Genomic DNA, 23,277 nt, shown 5'->3' on the forward strand with positions numbered 1-23,277 from the left:
CAGTTCAACACAGGCTTTACATTTATCATCCTGAACCAATGCCAGGCGATAGTTCAGAGAGTCTTCAATCCAGTTTCTACAGTTCATGGGGTAGTATTAGTTTAGCTTGGAGTCTTGACACTTCTTTATTGTTAAATTGCAGTTGTAGAAGAAGAAGCCCCACAGGGCAGATTCCAGACCCTAAACCTGAGCTGCAGAGGTAGATCACATTTCAGCTTTCATGAGACACATCTTCAAAAGACACTGGCTGTGTCTGGCAGCCACTAAATTGCCCCAAAAGTCAACTCTGCACCACGGCTCTTTAATAAATCCTGTCTGCGATTTGGACATCACCCTTCAGCTTCTGATTCTTATCTGTGAACAAAGCCTGTTATCACGTTCCACGTCATTTCAAAATGAAGCCCACAAGACGTCACCATCCAAACTCCATTACAACCAAGCATCTGCCCGCATGTTATTCCATCTGCAAACTGTGGACACATTTGTTTGCTTTTAGCAACAAATGTTGTTAGCTTTTCTAATTCAAATTCAGCTCATCTCACTTGAAACTGCCAGGCATCTGTCTAGAGTTTCTCCCACTCATCTACCCTATGACTTCTGGTAGCTGAATGTAGAGTGAAAAAACGCATATAGAAAACAAAATACAAGGTTCTTATTCTTATTAATATAAATGAGAATCTTGTATTTTTAGAAGCTTAAAATCAGTAAATATATGTCTTTCTCAACCCCAATCAAATTGGATAGACTAGTAACAAGATCTGGGTATCGAATATCAATACGGAAATGTGTCTGTAGCAAAAAGCTGTCAAACTTTAGCCAATTATAAAATGTTTTATTGTTATTGTATGCTGCTGAGTGTTGGTTTCTGAAGTTAAAAAAAGAGTAAAAGTTCATCCATTACCTTAAGGTCCATTTACTAAGTTTTTTTTGCTGAGCTGGATTTTCCTCACATTTCATTAAGCATACACCATTTGACTGTATTAGACAGTAAGATTCAGTTGAAAGCCTTTGATAAAACTAGTAAGTTGTCTTTGAAACAAGATTTTTTTTGTCAAAGAAAAAGAAAGTTGAGGAGAAAAACAATTTATCAGAAGTACTGTTTTAGTATCAATACTGAAATTCAGGTATCGTTTGGTAATAGTGCATCTTAAATGAAAATCTATTTGATTGAAAGAATCTTAATCAACAACAATTTAGATAATTTATTATTTAAATTCGGAAATTTTTTAAAGCAAAAATTTCTGAAATTCTCAGTTTCAAACTTCTGAAATGTGAATATTTGCTGGTTTTCATAGTCGTCTATGATAATAAACTGAACATCTGGACTGTCAACTTGAACTCTGTAAAACTGTGGCAGGCATTTTCTGATTAATCTGTGAAACTACAAAACAATTCACAGATGAATAGGTAATGAAAATGATCAATATTAGTATTACAATGATGTCAAGAAAAAGACAGACTGGAAATATTCCAGACAAATTCCACTGTCCCATCAACAGTTGCTGTTGGTTTTCCTCCACTAGCACATTTTCTGCCTGTCTTGGTCCTCCTGGGGGACACTTAAACAAAGAGATCAGCCCTCTGGGGAATTTGGCAAACAACTACCCTGAAACCACAAACTGAACAACAGAAAAAGACAAAAATAATTAGGCCTGCACTATGAATCAGCTGAGGGGGAAAGTCCCACACAAAGCATGAAATGTGAGTTAAATCTGGCCCTCTACCATTGCACTGATGGTTGAGCCTCAGGGGCTGGGATAGCATTTACAGACAGCACTGACACAAGACTCTGTAATCCTGCTCTGTGCATAATATCATACACAGACCCCCCCCCACCCCCCCATACAGAGCTTATTTTACATAAGCACATAATAGGGGCAGTTTTCATTTTAACTAAGGGAACTGGGTACGAAGGATTTCTAGAGTGCAGAGTTTCACTAAGATAGAATATAAAATAACATTTGAAAATCCCCCTATCTGAGATAGAGGAAAGTGGATTTAATTTAAACCTATAGCTGGTTGCATAGTGTATAGTAATAACAGACATCAGAAAAAACAACACTGCTAGATGCACATATGCCATACCCATTGCATGGCACAGCCCATTAGCAGAGAGAGGCAAACACCATGAAAGACGCGCTGGTAAGCCCTGAGGTCATCATGAATATTCATACGCACATGTACACACTGATCTGAGGGAGATGTCTTTTCATCAAAGTCGGTCTGGATTTAAAAACTGACTTCATTTTAATTTGACAACAGATGTGAATGGAAGTTGATGTGACAGGCAACTGTTTGGCACGGTGCCAGACATCCTGAGCTTTATCATTTCATCTGGATGGACTTGGAAGATATTAAATATGTACACTCTAATAATGTAATGGCAAGTACATTCCACAACATCAGTTTTTCTTTCCTGATGAAATGAAATCATCCCAATCTCAGGTAAAACTGGTTAGCCTGATGGAGAAATGCTTGTTGAACTAATGAATTGTATTCATACGTTTTTTGTGTATGTATCTATATATCTGTTTTGTTTTGCTTTTTGGGTGTGTATTTATTGTGGGAAAAAAAAACCCAAAAATCAATAATTACATTCAACACGTTCATCCAGAATAAAATAAACAAAAGTAGCAAATTGATCATTTTTAAACCCCCCTGAACTAGTGAAAAATGTAAAAAGTGGCCCATCCACACAATTCTTTGGCCCCAACCTAAACGTAAAACTGTCTCAAGTCTCTTTGGTTGAAAAAAGTCATAATAAATCACTCTCACCATCAGGTGTTAACGCAGCGTCTGTGCTCTTTTCCCCTTAAATGTCAGGAAAGAAGCGGACATTACCTGCTGCATTTACTATTTTGTTACTTCCGTCATAAGCTCATGATATCACTGTGCAACGTGATCCAGGTGATGAGCGAAATACTACGCACTATTTATTTTTGCAGGCTCTTGAGGCATTCCCCAGGTGACACTTACACATTGGTTGGTTTGGCAGTTTGACATACACCCTAAGAACAAAAGAAATAAGAGGACTTGGCATTCCTCGGGACAATGACGTGGTCTGAGGGGATGCCTTGAGCAAATGCTGAAGACGAGCTGGTGGCATCTGCATTGTTCCAAGAAGAAACATATCTCCTATTCATTACAAGAGAGGAGACTTATAGATACAGGTGAAACCTCTAACCAATGACATAGTGCTGTGGTCACATTTCACACACACAAACATCAACCCCTCAAGATTTAAAGGGGAACTGTGATTTCCATCTACCAGGAGTAATCTTATTATGGACCCTTTTACAGCAAGTTATAACTCAACAGCCTTCCTAATTAATGGGTAACTTTGCTTTGACTGTGCTGTACTCCAGGCACTCCAGTTATTTAGCCCTGGGGTCAGAGTATTGGATGTAGCTGCCAGATGTACAGACAAGTTCACAAGTATTTTCAAGACCAGCATGCAGATCTTTCGTTATCACACTTTTAATATAAATAAATGTAAATATATTTATATGTTTGAAAATTGTCTCAATTTCTCTATAATCCAGTTTCATTTGGACCCGCTTTTATGCTTGTCAAAATAAGAGTCTGCGTTTATTAGCGCTGATATATTGGTTGATAAACAAGATGTTGCAGTAGAGAAACGCCGCAGACTGTGTCACCATTCCAGTAGTTGAACTGCAAAAAAGTATTAAATAAAAAAATAAATTTCCCGATATTAAGAAAAATATTGCATATGGTGGGAGATATCGTGATATTCGATATTATCAGATATCGCCCCAAGCCTACTTTGCACAGAGTGATGCTAGCTTTTAATCCTCCTGGGCTTCCAGTCTCATGCTAAGCTATGCTAACCGGCTGCTGTTGGTAGCTGCATATTAATCATGCAGACAAGAAAGAGAATAACCAAATTTCCCAAATTGTTCAACTATTCCTTGAATAACCAAATTAAGGGATTTCTCATCTATAGTATTAAGACACTCCCTTTAAACAAACTACAGCATCTTAATATTTGTCATTGTTTTAAATTTTCACTTTCATTATTTTCCAGCTTTTCAACATCAGCTTTTTCCGGGTTTTATAATGCCAAAAAAAGAAAAAAAAAGAAAAACACCTTTAGAGCCAAACTGAACTGGTCTGAAATCAAATTGTGTTTGTTTGGCATCAGGATCTCTTGTCCTCACTGATTTGGAGACTTAGGAGGTACAGACATCCAGCCTCTAAGAAACTGCTCTTGAAAAAAATAGGCTCTCCATGTGGGTGGTATGTTATATAGTGCCAGCTTTATGTGCTGATGCTAAAAAAGCTCACATGACATTTACTTAAATTTAACACAAAGATCCTTGTACATGCTCCCAAAGATCATAGTTGTTTGAAAATTAAACAGACTAAGGATGGTGAGCTCCACACATTTATTAAGTTAATCTCACTCTTTATCTGCATACAACCCTTTCCTGTGTTCTCCTGCTGTTTCAATCAGGACTGAGCAAAGTAAATATTCCCAGGCTCTGTCCACTGCACTTGAAAAGAAAAAAAAAAACAAAAAAAGCAAAGGAGGGGGCATGAGAGAGGTGTGTGAGGAGACGGAGGATGGGGGGGACAAGGCTCAGAAAAAGCGGGAAGGAGGCTAAGACCATTGTGGTGTACAATTTCTCTGTAACGTGAGCCCCTGCTTGTTGCCCCCATGCCAGAATGGGCCTTGTCCGATGGATTGGGGCGTCAGGTGTGTGCAGCTGCTGGTTAAGCTCTGTTTGCAGACCAAAAGGGAGAGAAGTGGGAAAAGGAGGAAGGAAAGGCTTCTCAATGAAGGCGATACTGGTGGTTTTTTGTCTCTCCCTCTGGCACCAATGGGACTGTTGCCAAGACTTGGATTGTGGCCCAAGAGAGTGCCATGTGTCCCACAGATGGGCCTTCTAAATATGAAGGGGACGTCATGTACAGATGGCCAATTTTGCCCAAGCAGAGTTTGGAGACAAATGGCCAAATCTGCTAAAGACTGAAATCCTCCTAATGAACATCTTATTTCAAAACAAAGAAAACAGAACTGTCTTCCTCCATATAGATGTACACATCCACATGCATGGTTTCACCAAGTCGTGCATGTAACTGTAGTATATTTAGCCCGAATAAAGAGTGACACAATAGAAAGCAGGACAACAGATGTCATTTTAGTGCTCTTGCTTCTACAGAGGAAACAAATTTAATATAAATACACTCAGGTTATTAAAGATAACATGGCCACCAGATAGCTTCCCTGCTTACATTTTTACTCCTTCCTGTTATGTATTTATCTTTTAATCTTCTCTGACCAGAAGTTACTTATTGTTATCTGAAGACAGAGACAGCTCCTGAGTGTGTCCTGTGCATGTGCTGTATCATATTGCTCCAGATATGATCAATATAATTCTTAATGTGATAAAAAAGGTCATATCTTGATATTAACAATATTGCAACGTGTTGACATATTTATGTCATGACTAAATACAACAGCGATACACAAGGTTGAAAGCCCAAGTGAGTATGTGAAAGTGGTTTGATAACATTAGCACCCAGAGAAAAGGAGCAGAAGCACTAACATCACACAACAAATCATCTCATTACTAAATTGATTACAAGACGAGACACCTCAGGATCTGTCTGATTCCGCTGAGGTGACAATGACTGATTGATCACCTCGTTCAGCTTGTGGTAATTAATCAGCTGAATGCTTTTAGTGAGGATATTAATAATTCAAACTGAGTTTTGTTCACTCACAGCAGGTATGAGGCTGAACATTCACTCATGTACTGACCAGTGTGAAGCGTTTTATCCAGATGAGCGTTTTAGCTCCACATCAGATATAACCTCTGTCCATACTAACACACCTGAAAACACAAATGACCATTCACACACTGCTAAGCAGCTTCTTTACTCTGCATCTGGTTGTCAGTTGCAGAAAATACTATAAATGAGGAACAGCAACGACAAAAAGTAAAATTTCTTTGGTTTGACTGACAATGAGGTGAAGCTGTTAATGAATGTAACAGATTGGGAGTGTCACATGATAGGAGTGTGACAAATCAGTGAAGGATTCATCATTTCCAAAAGTCCAAAATACAAATATAAATAAATTAAAACATTTTTCTAAAAGTCTCAATTTTAGGGGTTCAAAAAGTAGTATCAACAACAGCTGTAAACATAGCAAAACTGATGCCTTTTAAAACCACAATGTATTAGTGTGGATATAGTCCTCCAATAAGTCCTACATTCATGACAGTTATAAAGTTGGAAGAGAAAGCAACACTGATTTCTCAACCAATACTAAGTTTAGGAGACAATTTAGACCACCACAACAAACTGGGGTTGTGTGGCATTATATGCTGCAAAAAGCTGACATGCCTGTGTGGCAAAATTAGACTATCCAACCAGGCAAAAACATACCTCTACATTCATCATTCTGTTTTTACAATACTGTATACAAATAATCAATCCAGTGCAAGTGGTGCAGCAAAATCCAATATTTGGGATTCAAAGAGGCTTTTAAGTACCTAACCTCGCAGCACTCTCACAGCACGATGATGTGGAGCCCTGCAGCACCTCTAGCACTTTTAAAAAAAGAAATACCAAAAAAATAAAAATCATGAACACATGAACAACTGCAGCCAACAAATGCTGGAGACATTGCACACGTTCCTTACACAACGTGTGATATGTTTAGTGCTCTGACACCACTCCCTCATGGGCTCTTCACACCCTGAATGCACATGGATGTTCCTCCCTCTCACGAGTAATTTCCTACATTCCTCCTCTCGATTGAGTCTCCTTAAACAGCCATCTCTACCTACTGAAACAGGTCCTATCTTCTCGAGAGTGAACTGTTCATATAGATTTTTTTGCTGTGTTGAATGATGTGCTTTGAGTAACACCCCAGTGAGGGATGTTTTGGGCAGTTTTTCAGCACCAGAGAGGCAGTCGATACAGGAGAAATTCCCTCCCAGAAGGCCAGAGATCAAACTACAGAGGCAGCTGTTGGATATAAAATCCCACTCAAACATCCACCATCCACTGACTGCAAATACACTACACATGCAAGACAAGGCCCTTGAAAACCCTTCAGTTTAGGCTTAAGGGTGGATGTCAGCTCTGCTCCTGCCAGCTAAACAGCTATGGCTTTGATTTTCCAAAACATGTCTTAGATCTTCAGAGCATGCACAGGCTTTAAACCACAGACTGAAACAACAAACACCAAAAAAAACTGGGCTTTTAGAACAAGGTCAATGCAAAGAAAATGATTTTTTTAAACAAGAGAGTCAGCAGTGATAACCTTCATATACAACTCATTTGCTTTACAGAATACTTTTTATGCCACTCAGATTTCATTTTTATCATCATAATGAAGAAACGTAAATATTGAACGTATCTGCAAATTGTTCACTGCCAACAAAACATGTTCATACCAAACATATATGTAAAATATTTCATCTGTTTTTTTCTAAAGCATGATGGCTGTTTTTCTAGTTATGTTGAGGTAAATGAAAGCACTTCGTTAAAGGGTCTCGTACTTTTTCTCTGCTCCTGAACGTGATTCTTTGCTGGGACCTGGTGTTGGTGATGGTTGCTTTCCAAGAGCTTCAGCCATCATTGTGTTTACAATACAAGAGGTTATGATACGCCCTCTGAGCAGTGCTACTTCTTTGAGGAAGAGCAGACACTACAGTGACTCTGTACTGGAAAGTGACAAATACAGTCCAGCCAAAGCGGGGCTAGCTGGTTAGCATGCTAACTTCAAAGCCACTTCTGTAGACAGCTCTTGGCAAGTGAAGGAATGAAGATGATGCTGAACTCACATTTCTTCTACCCTGCTAAGAGCTGTTAATGCTTAGGTTGGCTATGTAACAATAGCAAAAACTTATATATCTCCTTTCAGACTTAAGACTTGAGGTGTTGACTTTTTCAATATTTTACCAAAACCACAATCTTTCTGTTGACCAAGTGTTTTAATAGTTAGTTAGTTAAACCTAACAACAGAAGGGACTCAGAAATGAAAGCCAGTTGAATATTCAGTGAGTTCAATGAAAAGAGTTAATTCAAAAGGATCTATGGTATTTGAGTGCTCACCGCACTGACATACATGTTGGCTGAATTAGTTTACATATGCCTTATGTTATAGCAAGGTGCTATTATAATACCACAGGGATCAAACAGCGCACTCTCTTTAATGAAAACAATGAGCCAATACATTAGATTATATGGCTGTCATGCCGGGCTATCACTCAGGCAAATGCACTAATCCCACATGAACAACTGCAGCCAACAGCTGCACACTTCCTGCAACATCCAGACATGCCCAGCAGCAGAGGACTGCAGGCATTCACAGGCATTCAGCCACAGAGACAGATGAAGAAGGGGTCAGGGAGAGCACCAATTATTTACAAGTGGACACTGACTCACTTGGAAACCTTCTGACTCATTTTTGGATACTTCACTATGACTTTACTGGGTACAAAAACACATTTTCCTATCTCGCTAATAATGAATGACAAATGATGTCTAAGCACTCAAGGCCAAACAAGACGTTTTCCTAAATATAAGCAAATACATAATCTGATCAAAGAATTAGTAAATGAGACTAAGAATCAGACCAAGACCAAATAGCCACAGCTTGACAGGTCTAAATAGGCTGTGCAACTTTGCTGTAACTCAAAAAGTATTGTGGTTCCATACCCTGCACTTTTATTGCAAATTGTTATAGATCTACACATTTATTTTCACACTGAAATATGAAGTCTGACCTTGTGGTCAAAAACTATTTGAATATCTCAATTCTAAGATTGATATTTTGAGTTGTAATTTAATGGTCTTGATTTAATTTTAGAATATCAATAAATCTACATAAATCACAATAAATTAATAAACTGAATTGGTTTCCCAAAACGTTCGTTTTCAAGGACACCACGCATTTATATGATGCAGTGTAAAGCTAAAAAATATGTTTAATATAATGTTTACTTTCATAGTTGATTAATCATTTGAGTTAATGAAATTGTGAATGTCAAAAAATAGTGTGAAATGGCTTTAAATGTCCGAGGGCCCAAGCTTACGACTTCAGATCACTTGTCTTTTTGTGTGCACAGATATTCAGCTAATGATGATACATGATGAAATAAATCAAAAGGCTGAAAGAAGAGATGGTTCGGTCGTTTTGTTTGATCAATGTCACATACTTCTGAAGAACAACTTCCAGGCTGTTAAAAATCAGTGTTGGTGCCGATCTATCAGCACTGAAATTATCAACAAGAAACTCAAATATGTGCAGAATTTCAGAAGTTGTTACTCGGGATCAGTTCTGGAGCTTATTTCACAGCAGAATACTTTGACATCAAGAAGGACGTGAGGTGTCTCTTAGAGGTTTGAGACTGAACAAGGTGGTCGGCCACAAAGTCCCTTGGCTCTAAAACAGCTTGTTCTCATCCATTAAGAGAAACTGCTGGAGTGTCTTCATATACTACAACTCTATGAGACACAGGAGACAGGTTTTGTTCTGAATGTGCCACAAACAGCAAAATCAATACTCCAAGTCCTTAAATAAGAGCAATGTTTGTTTTTGAGTGATGCCAAAGCTGTTTGAAATGACGTCAGTCCAAACACCATTGAAATGTAAACCTGTCTCTATATGATCTTACACTTAGCTTCTACCTGAGGTATGTGGCTCAATTTGTCTGACAGAGGGATTATCCTGGTACGGATACTGTATTTCTCTAGAGGTGGACAGATTAACTATTACACTGCTTTATCAGAAAACCGATAGAAAAGTCAGAGATACAGCTACATATAACATAACTGTCAATGAATCAAGACAGAGTTAACAAATGTCACAAAGCAGTGACCACATACATGTTGAAAGTCATACAACCCAAGGTTTATGTTTGATAGTTAATTACCGTAGTTTCTACAAGTGTCTGTGTCACGCTTGTCTGGTAATTGGCTCATAAATCACAACAAGGTATTAGCTGAATCAATTCTATGTTAGTTTGGGTCTTTTCATAGGATTTTATGAACATCAACCTTTTACAGGGAATTAGGCCATAAGCTTGAAGAGGACATGTCCACATATTATGCATATATTACTACCAAAAAAGTTACCCCATGTATCACTGTCCATGATACCTATTGTTGGTGTGTACTTGAAACCATGCATCTAGATATGGACTAAATCATCTAGTTAATAAGGGCTGCCTGGGTGCAAAGGACATTTCACACAACAAACAGCTTTAAGGATCCCTCAGAGCGCTGAAATGCACTGAAGGATAAAGCCTTGTTTGGTTAAAAGTATTTCATAATGGCATGAACTAAGTAAGCCCGTCCTTCGTGTCTACTTTGTGTTTTGTAAATGTCACCGTAAAAGCTGTGCCGCTGCCCTGATTTACTGCACAACACTGGCTGGACCACTTGCTCATTGCTGTAACACAACATGACCATCATACTGATGAACACTGGTCGGTTCAATCAATAGATGTTGCTGTACAATGCATCAACGAAGCTACATGTTTGGGTTCCTTCTCATACTCAGGATGGGTTTATTTCCATACAGCAGAAATGCTTTTAGCCGCAAATTGTATTCGAGCAAGTGCCCTTCAAGGCCCATTAGGGAAGAGGTCAGTTTTGACAGAGCCTGGTTTCGAAGCTTTTTAGAGGGCTGGGGTCTCTATCAGGGGCCAACGATCTAATCCAAAAACAGACAGCTTTACCCTGCCTCCACAGGAGGTGGAGGGGAGATGAGGATTAAATAGAAGTAACCCAATTAAGACAAGGCTGATGGAGTAAAAAACAGGGATTTAAGAGAAAAAGAAGGATAAGGTTCGGACAGAGTGAGTGTTGTCCTGTTGTGAGATGCTACATGGAGAAGAAGGAAGGTTTGCAATTGTTTATGTACAATAAAGCTTGCCTGAGTTCGGTCATCCATCAGAGAACATGACATCTGCTTTTACTGGTGTAGGGGTGGGGAAAAGCGACTCACATAAGATTGGCAAGTGAGCATAATTTGGTGGCTTAATAATTAGCTTTGCAAGACAAAGGTTAAGTATTTTACTTCAAACTCCATCACCCAGAGTACTCGGGAACCAACAAATGAGATGGCTAACCAACCCACAGTGCACCACACGACAAAACTAAACTACTGGAATCCAAAGATATTCAGTTGACAATGGGAAACTGATAAACACTACACATCATTTGAGAAGCTACCCCAGTGAATGTTTGACATTTTTGCTTGAGAAATGACCTGTATGATTAATATCATTATTGTTATCAAAATAGAAACTGGTTCTCTGTCTGTGATTAATTATCAGTATTGCATTAGTGCTTAGAAATTACGTTTCCTAAACCATAGCAAGTCATTACCAGCTGCGACCGCATGGCTTTTAATGTTTTTGTTTTCACATTGTGAATCTGTGTGTGCGTGTATGTGTGCGTGTCATCTAGGCATAAATGTGGTCTTGAAGATACCTATTGTAGTAGGAACTATCAAAGAGGTGAGTTAAGTGTTATAACCGAGCAAGATACAGTCACGGAACTTCACTGGTGCAAAGTTGAGATCAAAACAAAGGTTAAGTTCAAAGATGGGTGTGGTCCAACCCATGAGTACTAATGTAATACAGTAATGACTACAGAGTATTCATGAGTCAAAACATCAACCTGCTGACTGGCACTGTGGCTGGTCTGATTCCACAACAAGATAGTCATGGGTTAACAGAATTAGAATTTAAACAATTTGTTGATTAAGTCTTTACTCGATGGGCACAAATTTTCCAAGCAAAATCAACAAAAATGTTCTGGTTCCAGGTACTTGGTTGTGACAATTAACTATGTTTCTCTGTTTTACATCATCATAAACTCATCTAATTTCTTTTCAGGTATTGACTATTGGTCGGACAAAAAAAATACCAATGAAAACGATAACACCTCCATACTGGATCCACGCTACAAAATTGTTTAAAAAAAAAACAAACAAAAAAAAAAACATTTCAATCAAAGTTGGATCCTCATTGGGTCAAAAAGCTTAAAAATGTTTGCCTCACCCATAAACCAACTGGCAGACAGTCCCTATGATGACAGGTGTGGCTGCCCATCCAACCCACCCAGGGTGGTAAATATCTCAGAGCCATTAACAGCTCAGGAATGTAAATCTCAAAAGTTAAACTTTCAAAGGCAATACATCATCACATCAACAATACAAGCATCAGACAAAACAAGGTCAGATGCTTTTGAAGTTGTGACGAAAGACATTTGGAGACGTGACCTTGGACTCTGGGAAACTATGATGGGTATTTAATGGATTAATCGAGAAAGTAATCTCCAGATTAATGAAAATCATCCAACCTTGCAGCTCTGAATTTCTAACTTTGGGGACACGCCTTAGAAAAACATAACCAAAGTCTAAAGGTAAAGTCAGACTGGTCCTCATGAAGACGAAGAGATTCAGGCACACACACACACACACACACACACACACACACACACACACACTGCTCTGTCCTGTGGTGTAAAACCAGCCTCCTCCATCACGTCGCTTTTATTGTCTGGTGAGGAACATCACCAGGATTCAGAGGTGACCGCGCTTCTCCTCTCCGGAGAAGTGGGACTCTTCGCTAACTTTGGTCCTGCGGTTCACATAAACTGCTGTGGTTTTTTAGATGTTCGCAGCAGTCGTATTAAACCTTATAATGACTTATCCAGACTCCAAACACTTTATGACACAAGCCTTAAAAAAAAAAAAAAAAAAAAAAAAAAAAAAAAAATTACCCTTCACATCCCAATGCATATCTGTGCTCCCCACACAGGCTGCGTGTTGCTCGGTTAATTGGTCCGTTAACAGCTTTAATTACGCGGTAATTAATTACACCTTTATATAATGTGCAACGGCGAGACTTTCGGCTGAAATCATCCAGTAATAAGGGCTGAGGCGCTGGAAAAAGGTGTTCAATTTGTTAAAAAAAAAAAAAAAAAGCACACAACAATTCAACATGCGCAATTATTCCAAGATAGGTCAATTAGCTTTCCAACTGCGTACTTAAGCGAAGAGCAAGTAAAAGGCACAAAAAAAAAAAACGCACTTTCAGGGGAGAAAACTGTGCTCTAATTATCTAAAAATAACTTTTAAAATGTCAAACATCTGGTGGGAGCATCCAAGAAAAGCCACGCGTTATATACTCATTCAAACTCAGAGGCTATCCTCCTCCTCCTTCACTAAACTTTCCTGCTAAAAAAAACAACAAAAAAAAAAACAAAACAAAAAAAAAAAAAACCGACAAAAAAAGCGAATGCAGTTTGGTGTAAACTCACCGCTCCAGCTGAGGAGGCAGACGTGAAGGGCCAGCGGGAGAAAAGCTCCGCGCAGGGAAGAAGCCATGTCTTCTGCTGCTTTTCGTATCCGGTCCAAAACAAACTGAGCTGAAGTGGTGTGTCGACGAGAAGTTAGCCCGCAGCCCGGAGGAGACTGAGGAGGAGGAGGGGGGAGGGAGGAGGAGGAGGAGGGAGGAGGGAGGGGGAGGATGAGGAGGAGGAGGAGGAGGGAAGGGGGGGGGGGGGGGGGGGGGGGCGCTCAATTAGAGTCTCAGCCTGGCGGGGTCCTCCTATTGTGGGGCTTTCTGTGTGTGTGTGTGTGTGTGTGTGTGTGTGTGTGTGTGTGTTCAGCCTCTCCTAACTCACACGCAGCACGCATTGCTTCTTGGTTGAAAGTCCTTTAAGGTCATGACTAAATAAGCACCTTATCATGCCCCCACACCTTTTAGCCGAAATCACATGGCCTGTTGGCTGAATTCAACCGAACTGGGACACGTTATTTGCATCTTCATAGTGGTTAAACGCTTTAAAATTTAATTTCTAAGGGGAATAGTGACGAGGGCGGGTCACTAAATAACCAGGGCCTGCATAGGGAAGCCCCCCCCCCCCCCCCCCCCAAATTGCCTGAAAAACTGGTTTGTTTTTCTCCTTCATTACCATTATGAATTATTACAGTTGAATAAATAATTTATTGTATCTAAAACCAATATAGAGCCTCTCGCTTTCATTGGTTCTGCTGTTGTGTTTACAGAAATAAACCTTCAGCAGCATCAGTAAACTTAAATAGTTGTTATTTAACATTGCACCTCATATGAAGCCCAGTCGTCCAATTTGGAGAGTTTTTAGTATCTGTTTGCACTGCGCCTTTAAGTTCTTAAAGTTTTATTATGCCCGCTCTGTTCTGGGGCAGAATGGGGCATGCGGGAAACTAATTCACCTTCCTTCTGCAAATAAAGCATGATTCAGCTGAGGTTGTGATGCAGTAATCCTTTCTCAGCGAATAGGTCACACTAAGGTGACTTTCTCCCTTTGTCTAATGCCCCAAGTATAATAAAGACCTCAAAACTTTGACTTATGATGTTCTTCATAGATAAAGCTTTGCACCACAGTAATTATAGTATAATATTATATATTATATAATTATAATTATAATGAGAGAACATTCTGCAGACTTTCTTAAATGTGTTTTAAACATTTCATTAAGAACTACCACAGATGCTTGGTGTACAGGTGTGATAATGGATGTATCAAAAGGGGAGGCTGCTTAAGCACTGGGCCCAGATTTTTGTACATCACTGATATTTTCATATTGTAGTGGTGAAAAAAACTATACAGTTAGTTCTTAAAGGAATCGTTTGGCATTTTGGGAAATATGCTTATTGCTTTTGTAAATGGGACTCTCATATCTACAGCCAGCAGGCGGTTAGCTTAGCTCTGTCCAAAGGTAATGAATTCCACCCATACCAGCACTTCTAACGCTAACAAATAATACAGACACAGGAGTGGTAGGCTTTTGATCCTGTCATTTAACTTTCAGCGAGAAGTTTTTAAGAACAATTTTGAGTTATCTGTAGTTTTCAAGTCCATTACTTTTGTTTTATTCTGCTTTATACTTTTATGTCACTATGTTTCATAGGAGTAAATCCAACTGAGCTTCGAGCAGCTACAGCTTTAAAATACTGGTCACATCAGTTATAATAATACAATACTATACAGTAATACAACACTGAAAACATACATATCATGTTTTAATATACAATATATGGAACAGGCTAATACAGATAGTGTTTTTATGTATCATAGATTTTAAAGGCTTATTCAAGTCTTTGCTAAACCTCAACCCCGTTTATGAGAAGTGTAAATTGCCCAAATACAGGATTGTCAAAGATACACAACACACATCTTCGAGTGGTGAGCATATCTCACTTTCTGAAATTTACCCTTAAGTCACACAACCAAAGTCATATCATTACCTGCATTGTTATGGCAAAGGACACAGAGCCGCCTAATTCAACATTAATATCACAAGTATAAAGCACCAGTTTAAGGTGTCCCACAGTGGAGCTCGTCACAGTGCAAAAACAATGAGCTACTGTGGCTGTGAGACACTGTTCTCATGTTGTTCTCACTTTTATAGATCTAGGTGTTAACAGTTGACTGTGATTAACGAGACAGCAGCCTAGTGTTTGTTTGCTTGTTAGGCTGATGGCTGAGACAACAACTAGTGTCAACACCACTCCCGGCATGGATTTACTGGTTTGCAACAATTTCTACTGATGTATTACAATTACTGCACATTGAACTTACATCACAAGAAAGATTATTTTCACTACGATTCCTAATTACTACTGCCACTGTCATTACTCCTTTCATTGTAGTATCACTGCAAATTGTAGCTCCACCTTCCACATTGAGTAGTATGGGAGAGCAGTTTCCACCAATCAGGAGCAACCTGTGGTGATGTCACACAGGCATATCAAGCTCAGTTGCATGTGCTGTTACTTAATTTTAAGAAAGATTTTAAAACTGACATAGATGACAATTTAGGTAAAAATGACTTCATCAGAAGGGACACGATATGATATGTGAGAAGAAGCTATATACTGACTTTTTGACTTATTTACTGACTTATGGTCACTTTCGGAGCAGGGTTGGTCAGATGCCTGCTTAAGAAGCCACTGCAACCCTGTGTCACAAGCTGGTCTCTAATCTTGTGATTCTTTTTGGTTGCACCTTGCTCCAGGCTTAAAACCAAAGGAGACTGTACCTTTGAAGTTGTGACTTCTAAACTTTTGAGCTCTTGACATGTGTGAAATACAGCTCAAGCTCCACTGGTAGACTTGACTTCGTTTCATTTGACATATGCCTATATGTGTTTTTTTTTATCAGGCTTATATTTTAAGTTTTCTTTCTGTATTTTATTTATAGTGAAGCATTTTGTGGGACGTCTGCTCCATAAATCTGCAGCATAAATAAACTTAACTTAAAGTCTGCATGTTAATGTTACAACTGAATTCTCCTTAACCACAAACTCACTAGGCCACGTTTGAAATCATACGGTACGTTTAAATCAGAGAGCCACTAACGAAGACCATAGCAACCACTTTTGATGATATATATCAGTATTAAACACCTTAGCAACCATTTAAATATTACTTTTCCTAATATTTCCAGAGGTTCCTAACAAACCCACACATTTTCTAATTAATATTCTTCTTACTCAAACGCAATCAAGACAATATCAATATTAACACATCTTTCAACACAGCCGTTTTGCACACAGACAGGGTGAGGACTGAGGAAAGGTTAGGTACACTGGACCTGTTCCAGTGACGTGAGCAAGGTTCCTTCACTGTAGAGCCACCTTGGCCAACAGCTGCAGCAGAAAAGCTTCCTGGAGCTGGTTACACAGCTGTCCAGCCCCCGTCTTACATGAGCGTACAGCTGCGGACACGGCGCAGACATTAGACATGGAGACGAAAGTCTTGTGGTCACAGAACGCTTAGAGCTCGCTATGGGTTTACCAGAGAGTGCTTCCAAACAATGTTGTGACAGTCTGATGGACTGAAGTAAAAAAAAAAAAAAAATCTGTGTACACTGTCACCTCCGATTATTATTCATCAGCAGAGTGCACATTCAAAAATAAAAATAATTCTACTTAATGTATAAGCACAACTGTTAGTCCTTCAGTGTGTGACTGTATCATTGTCCTAAATTCCTGAATTTGTGACCCACTGCTGCATGAGGCAAGTTTTTATATGATCGCTTTGCAGATTATCAAAGGAAACATACCTTGATCTTGAATTATATTGAAGACAGCTGTGACTATGATTGCTAGGATAAATGAATTTTGTCACAGTGATATGAAATTAAAGTTAAATAAATAAAAAAAAACAAAATAAAATATTTGTTTGTTTGTCTTGGAGTAATGTAGAGATCAAATGTCTATCTCAAATGTATTTTAGCCCAGTGGTTCCTCTGAAAATGAAGCAATCTCTGCTTGTGATACCTCAGGTTAACATGGTCTTTTTTTTCCCTTTAATTTGAAGAATTTGTTTTAACCCTTGAATAGGAGAAAGTATATAGTATTTTGAGACAAAAAAGCAAAAATTAGATAAAACTTTTAAAAAGCACAGAACTTTGTTACGTCTCATTTGTTAATGCAGACTGTGAAATACAGCTGAGAGCTCAGAAATAGTTATTATAAGGACCAATGGGTTAAGATTATATTGTCACAAAATTTTGTGTGACAGACCTTTACATTTTCTGTGTAATCCCTTTAATCTTTTTGTGACCATGTGACTATTTATATTAGGACACCGCAGGAAGTCTGGAGTGCAGGTTGGGAATCACTGTTACTGAGCATTAGAGAACATTCCTGTCTGACAGACCGACCCAGCACCTATATGAACCATAACTCAACCAGCATTTGTCACATCAAAATAAACCTAATGTAAGCTTCATGCTGAAAAGAGGACGACAGCAGCTGCGCACATGTGTAAAAGTCTATCTTGCACCTCATATCAGGGAATATTTATTCTGGAGTTGAGCCAAGTTTGCTCCGCTCTGGAGGAAACCATCTCTCATATGAAATCTATCTACCCCTTACTCATGAGACATGAGTCTAACCAGGCTCCTCATGAAAAAGGGTTTTTGCAACTGTTGGCCCACACATTTTCTCCTTTGTTAATGCCTGGCTCTTTCCTCCTTACCTTAAAGCATGCCCTAGATACCACATTCCTAAAGAAATCTAAGCTCAGGCCCCCTTTGATGTGTGAAAACTTGTGCCATTCAACTGTTTAATCGAAAATCTCAAGATACTTTCTTTATAATTAATTTCTTTGTTGAGGCTTTATTTCACAGGTCCATTTTTACAAATAATTTCTTGCAATTTTCTTGGAAAGGACCATGTAGGTTGATACTGATAACAAGAAAAATACAATTCTGAGACTGTTATCATAGTTATTTCAGTTAGTTGTGCTAATTTTATTAAGAAAGAAATCACTCCATTTAAACCCAAGTTATTATTTATAACTCTCAAGGTTTTGGCAGCTTAGAAATAATTGGAAGTGTCATCTTTGAACTGGTGAGTGATAATTCATATTAAATTATATGGTTCTTTCCAAGAAACTTCCCCAGGAGATATGAATTGGAATTCACGGACCTGTAAAAGAAAGTGCTTCCATTTGTGCTATCAATGTTTAACATACTTGAGAATTTCAGTATGGACTGCAACAGCTGTTACTAAACACTTAAATGCACTTTGCTCTTCTTATGTTAATTAAGCAAAATTTCACCCTATGATATTTGTGAAAATTCACCTCAAACAGCCAACGTACTGCATGTTAACACACCCGGACTTAGTCTGTTGGAGTGTTTGTGTGTTTGACTGAACTCAAAAGTCACCAGTGTAGCCAGTTCTTTCCCTTAGTCTTAAGCAGATTTATGCCTGAAAAGATTTTTTCAGTCAAGTTGAAACATTTCCAACTTAATTCACACCACTTGGGTGAATTTGTATCCACTACCTCTTTCTATTATCTCTGTATGCAGCCTCTATAATACTTGAGGTTTTCAGAAAAGCTCTCTTGAGTAGGTAGATTTGAAAGCACTGTTTGGCGTAATATGGGCAGAACAGCAAAACCCTTCCAAAATGATGACATAGGTGTTGTGTAGTACTCATGTTAAGAAACCTCATCTTGAATGTCGAATGCTGTTGTCGTTAACGTGTACTGATATATATGGACCCAGAAGAAGTGACGACTGGTAAGAAACAGGAGTCTGCAACCCTGGGACTGAGGATCAACTGTTACTAACTCCTGGCTCAGTGCTCTTAATGTTTTTTCTCTCGTTTTCTCTTTGGCCTTAAGTACAACTCCCTCTGCACTGAAGTAATTTCACAGCTAACTCCACTGTTGTCCCGGGGAGGGTGTGGACAGGCATGTGCTGCATCCGTGACAGATGGTACAACCGGCCACATCTTCTCACCTGCCATCAGAGAGGAGCCTCACCAGGAGCAAATAACATACCGGATGTTCATGCTTTCCCCTCGAACCCCCCCCCCCTCCCACTGTGGAGGCACTCTCATAACTCAACTTTGACTGGACTCATTCGGTCACTTTTGAAATGTTTTGCCAGAAGACCTCAGGCATCAAGTCAGTCTCTTCTTAAAACCTCTTCTCGTATCGTTCTTTTTACCTGCTTTTTAAGAATTACTTCAACTTTTGAAACAATCCAGTAGATCTGAGAGTTTTTTATTATTGTGCCTCATCTCATCCTTCTGCACCTCGTCTTAAAGGCAAGGCAAATTTATTTGTATAGCACATTATCACACATACACAGTGGTCATTCATTGTGTTTAACAGAAAATAAAAGAAGCATAAATACAGCGGTAAAAAGCATAATAAGAAAACAGTTTAAAAACGGTTTAAAAAATGATTATAGAACACATGAAGTAAAGCATGTTTGACTACTATTTTGAAATTGCTACACAAATGAAATAGTAACCTAAAAAGGTAGCATAAATTATAATACCATTACCATTATTATTATTATTTTTTAGTTATACAGACTCATAAGTGGGAGGTGTAGCATCAATATTTTAATGTCACATTAATGCAACCAGAAAACAAAACATGTAGCAGAATAAAGCAATGTGAGCAGCGACATGTTTGTTGAGCCATTATTTTTGTGCAAGGAAAGTATCTATTGTTCATATTTGATCACTGAAGTAAATATTCCTCCCGCTGCGGGTGTAGTGATATAGCAGTAGAACTCTGTACTTGTCTCTTTAATTCTTGGCTCACAGACATGAAGGCTGGGCCTCACAAATATCACTGGCCTTTGGAAATGAGGTCTGTTTTATAAAAGGGGAAAGAAAGTCAGAAGCTTGTGTGAAAAAGTCTTTGAAGTGGGCAGTAATCCCAAACCCCATCTGAACTACTTCTTTTCGCCTGTAATGGAGAGAAGAGGCAGAGAAAAAAAGATGATTCCCCTCTGCCAAATTTTTCTTCTACTGGATTTTAAATCAGCAGCAACTCTTTGTTATATCCCTCCCCCTCACTTTTGTTTTGCTCCTTCTTTCTCTTTATTCCACCCATCTCTAGTGCTGCTGTGCAGAGGAGGAGGAGGCCATGGGAGGAGAAATAGTGGTGTCAAGCTGAAGATTTAATGGTCAGACGTGATAAAAACACACAAATGTTGTGTACACACATTAAATCAAACCTGACGGAAGACAGGTGTCAGACGATATTCACTTTCATGTCAACTCAACTTGTCACTAAGGTCAACAAGTATCCCACAGGTTTTCCCTGATCCATCACGAGGTCAGCTTTGCTTTTCAACTATTTACCCATATGTTTGCTGTGTTTTAAATTGTTTAAAAAATGTGGTTGAAATGAGGTCAAGTATAAACATACAAACACGTTGAAAGTGGAGATTCAACCTTTTACCCACTGATGGGTTGTAATATTAAAAGTTGGTTGCTGTTTTATAATGTTTTAATGTATTTTTTGTGTTTACTGTAATTTATGTTTTTTCATGTAAACTGCAATGTATTAAGTATATGTCAAAGGACAATCACAATGTTTTTTTATGCTTATGTTTTATCTATGTTGATCTGTAAGTTTGTATGATTCATCTATTTATAAAGAAACTGGACACAACTACAGACTCCATTCGAATTAAAGCAAAACAGGAATTATGGAAGAATGAAACATGAAACCTTGTTTCTTGTGATCCTGAAGTTAAAGTTGGAATCGTCATGATTTTCATGATATCAGACCCTGCTTTTGATACTATTTACATTTAAGTATTTACATTGTGTAATTACCTAATTTTTCTTAATTGCTTTCACTGATGAGAGTTCGTCACTTCAGCGACAGCGGATGTTCACCATGATAAATGTCTACATCTACGTTGTTGACACCAGATAAGTTTTTTATATTGCAGGAAATAATGGAACATGAAATAAGAGAAAGTCACAGTAAGTTGTTAGATGACGAGCTGCAGGCGATACACACCCCACACTGCGCCCTGATGGAAAAAAAGGCCAATCGCTGACTTACTTTATTAAAACAATGTGAGTTTGTTTGGCTGCACTGTAAAATGATTCACTAGTTGCTCTTCTGTTGTTGTATGTCTTACAAAACAGCTTATCAAGAAGTCTGTCTGGAACCTGTAGAATTACATCATTGTTTTTGTTAAGACCAGTCACCACAAGTGTTGCGAAAACAACCATGACCAAAACCTTTAGGGTTATAAACATTCATGGGATAACAAGCTTCTGTTCTTATTCATCTAAGCGTTTCATCATTCCTCTCCTACCTGGGAGACAAAGGAGTAAAGAAGCAGTGTATACACAGACTTAAAGGGGTTACTATTTAAACACTTCCATAAAGTTGAGAGTTGCAGGAGATGGATGAAATTCATGATGCAGAAACATTCAGACTGAGCTCCAAGAGCACTGGGTCCTACATTTCCCATCATACAGCCTGTTAGTGTGTATTTATTAGACCCTATCTGCATGTACGATCAAGGACACCTTTAACATTATTAACATCATCTAACATTGTGAAATAAGGATGACAGCTGCTACTGTGTAAATCAAATCCATCTAACACCATCCTTTCTCAGTACTCTTCAGATCAGGATGTAATGTTAAGAAACAAAGGGTTAAATACAGTATATGCAGTGTGCCATGTACATGAATACTACACAAGTATAACTGTAGCGGCTTAGAAGAGTTCAGAGTAGAAATGAAATGCAAATTGAGCGCTTGTGTTGGCCGACAAAGGGAAAACGGTCCAATGGCATGAAAAAGTCTTTGAAGGGAGACTGTACTCAAGTTCATCATCATCGTCAGCATCCATTTCCCTGTAGCCTGCAGTGAGCCCACACACTGGCTGCTCTGCTCACACAGATTGGGGGCAGAGTGTTTCACCACGGGGGTGCCAGACGAAGTCAAGGACCAATGGCTTGAACAGACTCTGTCAGAAGAAGGGGTGGGATTGTAAGAAATGATGCCATTCACCAAAAAATATGCCAGGGGGCTTCAAGGGCATTCTCCCAAATTTGAGAAGCGGATTAAAAAATTTTGTTTGTGCTGAACAAGGAAGAAAGATTTATGTCTATAAGAAAATTACAGCAATCACACTATTAAGCCTTCAAATGGGAGCAGGGGGATTGCTCCGCCAGAATCTACATCATTGAGGATTCTTGTGTGCGTTAACTATTTTTACTGCCCAAGCTGGTGTTAAAAAAAAGAATTGCACAAAAAAAAAAGAGCATGCCAGCAGAGCTCACCATGTAACAACACAATACATCACCCAAAAAGACTTTAAGTTTGGCGAGAGACAGTAGAAAAGAAAAGTGATAAAATCTGCCTGGCTGGGCCTTTAATGAGTATATTACCATTCCATTCATGTTTATTGCCGTAGTGATTATGGCTAAGAGAAAAGACCGTATGATGTGGCGGTCTCATCACTGTTCTAAATTAACCTCATATGCGCAAGGCTTCTGGTTTCAGCTGCGACTGGGCCGCATCTTCTCCTACTTGTTGGAGCAGTGTTAGTGCAAACTGGCCATGGGATGAGAGGAAAAGTCCAGTTTAACTAATTAAAACTCATCTCCATCCCTAAGTTGTACATCATTTTACAGTAACTGCATGATAGGAGTCGTTCTGCTTCAAAAAAAGGCTGTGACGGCACAGACATTTCTTTGGTTTTTTCACTCTTTATTTTGTGCTTTGTGCATTACATACATATGTGTGTACCCAGGAACCAAAACTGGACACCGATGACAAAACAAGAAGGAAAACAACAATCAATGTCAATGGAATGAATGCAATAATTTGACAATATGAATTTTGTTATATGAATAATTCAGCCACAACAACCGGCGACTTCAGTTTCTACTACTATAATAAGTTTGTATTGTGAATTTATTGAATTTATTCAAGGTAGAAAG

At 38.7% G+C, this 23,277-nt stretch overlaps 1 protein-coding gene across 1 annotated transcript in view; it reads right to left on the minus strand.

Moving 5' to 3' along the window:
• Positions 1-13,474, minus strand: part of mcama (melanoma cell adhesion molecule a) — a 51,320-nt gene extending 37,846 nt beyond the window's left edge. The window contains exon 1 of the mRNA XM_071505860.1: positions 13,315-13,474. Within this exon, the coding sequence (XP_071361961.1) occupies positions 13,315-13,381 (67 nt within the window). The 5' untranslated portion in view covers positions 13,382-13,474. The remainder of the gene's footprint in view (positions 1-13,314) is intronic.
• Positions 13,475-23,277: the final 9,803 nt, after the last annotated feature.

Source organism: Trachinotus anak, unplaced genomic scaffold (genome assembly GCF_046630095.1).
Source record: "Trachinotus anak isolate AG129_WGS33_773 ecotype Australia unplaced genomic scaffold, CSIRO_AGI_Tana_v1 ptg000020l, whole genome shotgun sequence".
In the NCBI taxonomy this organism is placed as follows: Eukaryota; Metazoa; Chordata; class Actinopteri; order Carangiformes; family Carangidae; genus Trachinotus; species Trachinotus anak.